The sequence below is a fragment of the Dama dama genome, chromosome 4 (assembly GCF_033118175.1).
Source record: "Dama dama isolate Ldn47 chromosome 4, ASM3311817v1, whole genome shotgun sequence".
Taxonomy (NCBI): Eukaryota; Metazoa; Chordata; class Mammalia; order Artiodactyla; family Cervidae; genus Dama; species Dama dama.
Window position 1 is genome coordinate 49,967,260 of NC_083684.1, and position 6,393 is coordinate 49,973,652.

General features: G+C 44.1%; 1 protein-coding gene across 1 annotated transcript; it reads left to right on the forward strand.

The window, feature by feature from the left end:
• The first annotated feature begins 379 nt into the window (after window positions 1–379).
• On the forward strand, window positions 380–2,421 carry LOC133050924 (secretoglobin family 2B member 2-like). The gene is made up of 3 exons (XM_061135233.1): window positions 380–449; window positions 955–1,130; window positions 2,320–2,421. The coding sequence occupies exons 1-3, from the start codon at window positions 380–382 to the stop codon at window positions 2,419–2,421; spliced, it is 348 nt and encodes a 115-aa protein (XP_060991216.1).
• The last annotated feature ends 3,972 nt before the right edge of the window (window positions 2,422–6,393 follow it).

Here is a 6,393-nt window from a genome sequence, read left to right on the forward strand (position 1 = left end):
TGGCCCTCCTGATATTCTCTCTTCTCAGTGTGGGAGAGTGTTGCCTCAGATCCAGGATAGATTGGGGGAAGGATGACCAGGAAAACAGGTGATGGTTGGGGCTGGGACAACAGAGCATTTGGCTCCAAATGGAGTCAGTTAGAAATGTCAGCTCCACTTGATCTTTGGCAAGGATGCTACCACAAGTTCTCTCTGAGCACTGTTCTCAGAGCAGGATGAGCTTCCAGGTAAACACCCAAGATCCAAGGGAGTCACCTATGCCAGGTTCTTGGCCACAGACCTGTGGCCCTCCTGGGAGGTATGTGAGCTGGGCTTGGGGAGCTAGTGGTTTATAATGCTGCAGAAACCCTGCCCTGAGCAGAGCACTCTAGCTGCCGCCATGATGAAGGGAGCACTGCTAGTGCTGACCCTGCTGGTGACCAGAGAGCTGACCTTCAACATGCCTGAGGGTAGGAAGGAGGTTCCAAATGGCCCTCCTGATCCTTGCCCCTTGCTGTCTCACTGCATCCTCCACAGTCCTGTCCAAACTGCTTTTAGGGACAGATTCCAAGGGCAGCTGACAGATCAGTGCCCAGGAGTCCTGCAGAAATTCCTTGAGTCTGTCAGTCTTTTAATGTAAAGGGTGGTATGGAGCTGGAAGAATCATTAGCTGTGCAAACCTTGGGGAATAGTTTGTTGAGGGTATTGGTGCTTATTGGGAGGGAGGGAGCAGGCTGATAAGGCTGGCAATGGTGGTCAAGGTCAGAGGGGCCTCCAGGCCTCACCCCTTTTGCTGCTCCCTCTGCTGGGAGGTTTTCTGTCTGGGATGTTAATCAGTCTTGGAGAGGCTGTGTCTCTGTGGGAGGTGAGTCTGAATGCTTTGGATGTGTGACTTCCTATCAAGTGGTGGAAACAGGAACCTCCTCCTCTGGTTATTCTTTGACAAGATGTTTTTTGTCTTTCCTTCAGTGGAAGCCTGCCCCGTGTTTTATGGTGGAGTTGCCTCACTGTTACTTGGAAGCAAAACATTGTTGAACTCAACACTCGATTTGGTTGATAGTACTGATGAGGAAAAGGCAGCCTTTGGAAAAATCCAGGATTGCTTCAATGAGGAGGGATTTGATGCCAAGCTGCATATTTCACAAATTGTGGTAATTTACTCTCCTGATCTCACTCTGCCCTGCTCACTGACAAGCATAGTGTGGTATGCCACATGGGAACAGATCATGCAGTCATGGGATATGTGACAGACAGGAGATATCAGCCAAGAAGCACATGAACCTTTGCTCCACCCTGGCAGCACCTGTAATATGCAAGGGCAGTCCATGTGCACATCCAGCCTCTGTTGTTGCCTAATATGCCCACAGCATGTGAATCAACTCTCACACACAATAGGGTTGTGAGGCCAAGTGTGTTGAGGCAGGTGATTGTTTTTTTCCTCAGTGAGTGGAACTAGCATTGGAGGAGTAGAATTTTAATGTTTGGCAGGAAAGGAAGCTTTCAGCTCACACACATGTAGGAATCATGTCAGTTCTACTTTAGGAATATTGAAAAGGAGCCCCTGTCTTTAGAGTCTTTTTCCAGCAAGGGACTCCCTGGCTTTGTAAGGCTTCATCACCTCCTGTTGTTCCCACTCTGTGGACCATTGCTCTGGCTCAGAGCCCCATTTCCACTGATGTGGTCTCTGTGTCTACAAACTCGATTTTCTACTGTGGTGTTTTGGTGCCTCAGGCTCCTGAGGAGCCTTCTAGATACCTATGACTGCTCACCTTGGCTAGCAGTGTATCTTCCATAGAACCATCATTCCTTTATAGTTCTTGTCAAACAATACTGGAGATTTTGGATAGTCTGTCTCAACATTTTTTCCCTCAAATTTTTGATTGTTCAAAATGAGAGGCTTTCTGCAAACAGTTTCGTGCATTAATAGGTGAACACAGAGCACATGGGTTTGTTTATGACTCCTGTATGCACATTCTGTCCACCCAGCACACCTGCAAGAAGAGGCTCAGTTGCAGGAGGTGTGACCCACACCCAGACACCAGCCCCCTCCTCCTCCCTTAGGACCCGCCCCACATGTGCCCTGCTGACCCTTATTATCTCCTCCTCTCCCTGGGGTGGCTGGTGACTAGTCTCTGTCCTGACGCCTGTGCTTGGGCTATTAGGGAGCCATCCTCCCCCTGGTGCCTGCTGGCAGCCTCCTCTCCACTGGTGGGTCTGTGGGCAGAGTTTCTTGCTGGGGAAGGAGCTGAATCCCTGAGGGTATAGCATGTGGTGATGCTGGGTAGACAGGATAGTCCTGCTGTGGGCTCAGGTGTTGTCCCTCCTCCTACTCCTTCCCAGGTTTCCATCATCTTCGACAAGGATTGCACCGGCTATCAAGTGTCCACGGTTCTGAGTACTGTTTTTGGAATAATTCTCAGTGCGGTCTCTTTGGTGAAATAGTCTTTGCCAGTGATGCCTGGCCTGCCCTCCATATTCTGCCCTGTTCTTCTCAACTGAAGCTGGAATCCTGACACCTGTCCCTCCTATGTGGTCTCTATCAGGCTTACTCTAATAAAATCACTGCAACATTCCTCAGTGTGCCCAGTGTCTGTCTGCTGTGGGGAGGACATGAAGCAGGAGGTCTTGGGTGATGGTGAAAAGTGACCCATGTAGTCACTGTGGGGAGTATGGGGACCGGGATCAGTCAGAATGAGGTAAACCTAGGCCCTGTCCTGACAAACTGTAGAACCATGGGCGAGTTTATTGTAACTTTCTCAAGTCATTCTGTCATCTGCTAAATAGGGGTTGTGTATGAAGATTAAGCAAAAGAAGATATAAGTAACCCTTGTCATCACCAGCCTGGAAGGATAAAGTTGTTATTTATGGTCACAGCTAGCATATCTCACTCTGGCTTTTAGCACAGTGGCAGAGCCTTTAGTCCTTTAAGTGTCCTTTCAGTTTTTTATGAATGACTACCACTGCCCAGGACCCCCAGTAAGTGTTGGACTGGCAGGGTGGAGTCCAGCCTCGGCAGGATCCAGTGGTACCCTCAGGATGAATGGCATTGGCGAGAGAGAGAGAGAGAGAGAGAGAGAGAGAGGGACCAGACTGGGGGTGTGCAGCAGAGTCTGGCACTGCTTTGTTTTTTACCATAGCTTTTATACCCTAAGTTAGTACATTTCTGAGGGGAAGATAGTTTAACATTACATCAGCTTGTCCTTCACGAAACCAGGGTGTTTTCTGCATACTTCTTTGTGAGAGTCTTGTACATTATCTTCTGGCCTTGGGGCCTATTGACATTTTATGACCTAGGTGAATGCAAAGCTGTTTTCCGTAATCTATTCTTCATTGAACACAAAGGTCAGTTCTCTTGCAGAAGTTATCTGTTAAATTTATCTAAAAGGTTTACCACACAAAGACTCTGCAGCTCTGGTGAGGCAGCTCCTGTTTAGCATTCCTGGTTAAAATTAACAATTCTAAACTCTTATTTTTCTAAATCTTTAACTATAACCACTTGTGTTTTCTAATAGAGCTTCCTCACTGCTCCCCCCCACCCCCCATCCCGAAGGGCTCTGTGCCTATTAGGGCCTTTTGTGTGATCAGGTTCTTTATGCTGTTTATGATTAAGGTGTTGTGAGCAGTCATGTGCATTGGTACGCATTTGCCAAGCAGGCTAGAATGCCAGCAAAGGGGTCTAAATTGAAACACTCCTTTCATCCTGGATAATCTTATAGGATACCACCATCTGGGGGACATATTAATTAAAGTTCTAAGTTGATTCTGTTTGGAAAGAGATCAGGGAAGGCCTTCTACCTGTGTCACAGAAATTAGGGAGTAGTCTAATATAGCAAGCATCAGAAAGACAGATATCATCTTTAACGTGAGTGCCGGGGCAGCTTTTCAAAATCCCTGAAGTCCTGATCTGCCTTGCTTGTCAGGTCTTCTCCTCATGACCTTGTCATGGGTGGGATCTCGTGTGCTGGCTCCTGGCATTGGACCAGGAGGAAGGGAGTGGATGGAAGAAGCTACCCCTGTGGGAATGTTGTTTCAGTGGAAACACCTCAAGCTGTGAAGTGTGAATTGCAGAATGTGCCACATGAGTGAGTGTCCTGAATGCCCCAGCCTAGTTCTAAGAGCATGAAATAGGTAGCTGCATTACTAGTAGGAAATTTGTGAAGGTACAAGGAAAGGACTAGGTTTTATCCTAGGGTCTAAGCCTCTGTAAGCTACTCTTAGCAAGACCCACAAAAAGAGTGGCACTACTGGTAAAATGTCTCTACCTTCTGGCCGAGCAGGTAACATTCTGGGAGGTGAAGTTTGGACTTGGGGTAAGCGGTGAGAGCCTTGAGTCCCAGCTCTTCTTTGATCTGCTACCTGAATATAGGCCTTTAAATTCATTTTTGTTCTTTCTACAACTTGATTTTACATATACCAAGGGCTGGATGCTCTTCTAGACTTAGTATTAAGTGTTCAGGTCATGCTAAAGAGGTCTAAAATGTTGTTGAAAAGTACAAAATAAAAATTGAACAGATTAAGGGCAAAATTGTATTCTTGTATGAGATGAATTGAAATCCTAGAATTTCAGCTAAAGATTTTTTTTTTCACTATTCCATGTGTGAATCTAAATCCAAAGAAAATTCTCTATCATGTTTAATTGTTAGGTTACTTACCACTTTCTGCCTATTCTTATAATGGTGTAATTTTATTTTTTTACCTTAGTTGATGGTGAAATGAAGTCATTTTAGTTTAGAATATCCTTGTATATTTAACTGATTCCTTCCTTACAGGATCACTGAAATTATTTCTCTAGTGCTTAGTTTCTTCTCACATATTAATTATATTTAATTATGATTTGATTTAGATTCATATTTTTATCATATATGGATGAATCTAAGCAATGCATTCTTATGTACAAAGAGCCATTTGACAGGGATGTTTCTAATCAACACATCAGGCAGTACTGAAAGGAGGTCCAGCTGACTTTATAAGGCTTCTTGTGGTATGAGGCACTCAGCCTCACTTATCAACTACCTTTCATAAATGAAACCAAATTTTCATTGCTGCTAGGTTAGACGATAGTCAAAAATAAAAGATTAAAGTGTTACAGAGAAAAACAATTCAAAAATGTTGATTTTTAAAATAAATCTTTTTAAAATCTGCAAGACCACTGACACTTTTTGGTCCCAGATGGGCACAGAAGTTGGAGAACCTCTTGTTCAAGCACTCAAATATTTTCAGAAATTCCTAAAGCCCGCCCCCCCCCCTTTGAAACCTATTATTATCTAAGGCCACATACCTAATTATAGTATTATTGCTGTTTGTTCAGTCACTAAGTCGGGTCCAACTCTTTGATACCCCATGAACTGCAGCGTGCCAGGCTTCCTTGTCCTTCTCTACATCCCAGAGTTTGCTCAAACTCATATCCATTGAGTCAGTGATGCCATCCAACCATCTCATCCTCTGTCACTCCCTTCTCTCCTGCTCTCAATCTTTCCCAGCATTGGGGTCTTTTTAAAAATGTTGGTTCTTTGCATCAGGTGCCCAAAGTACTGGAGCTTCAACTTCAGCATCAGTCCTTCCAGTGGATATTCAGAGTTGATTTCCATTAGGATTGACTGGTTTGATCTCCTTGCTGTCCAATGGAATCCCAAGAGTCTTGTCCAGCATCAGTTCTTTGGTGCTCAGTCTTTTTTACAGTATGACTCTCACATCTACATGACTACTGAAAAAAACCATAGCTTTGACTATATGAACTTTTGTTGGCAAAGTGATGTCTTTGCTTGTCATGACTTTTATGTTACTAACCCAGTTACCATAGCAAAGTCACGTATCATTGAACACTTACTCTTATCAGATGCTACCCTGGGTACTACACATAATATAATTAATCCTAACAGCAAGGTAGGTAAGCCACTTGACAGGTCGAAAGGCCCAGAGAGTTTCAGAGAATTAAGTGGCTTATTCACACCAGGTAGAAAATAAATTATGTATTAAATTATGTAATAAGAATTCATTTGGGGGGTCATTTCTATATTTCTGCTCATGATTGTTTGCTTCTGGAGTGACATATTGTAAGTCATCAACTATTAGATCTATATTTATTTATTTATTTTTAATTTATTTTTATTTTAATTGGAGACTAGTTTACTTTATGATATTGTAGTGGTTTTTGCCATACATTGTGATGAATCAGCCATGGGTGTACATGTGTTCCCCATCCTGAACACCCCTCCCACTTCCTTCCCCATCCCATCCCTCAGGGTCATCCCAGTGCACCAGCCCTGAGCACCCTGTTTCAAGCATCGAACCTGGACTGGTGATCTGTTTCATATATGATAATATACATGTTTCAATGCAATTCTCTCAAATCATCCCACCCTCGCCTTCTCCCACAGAGTTCAAAAGACTGTTCTATACATCTGTATCTCTTTT

Coding starts and splice junctions, on each gene's coding strand:
- LOC133050924 (XM_061135233.1), top strand. CDS start 380: ATGATGAAGGGAGCACTGCTAGTGCTGACCCTGCTGGTGACCAGAGAG. Junction 450..954: donor GACCTTCAACATGCCTGAGG/GTAGGAAGGAGG, acceptor CTTCAGTGGAAG/CCTGCCCCGTGTTTTATGGT. Junction 1,131..2,319: donor TGCATATTTCACAAATTGTG/GTAATTTACTCT, acceptor ACTCCTTCCCAG/GTTTCCATCATCTTCGACAA.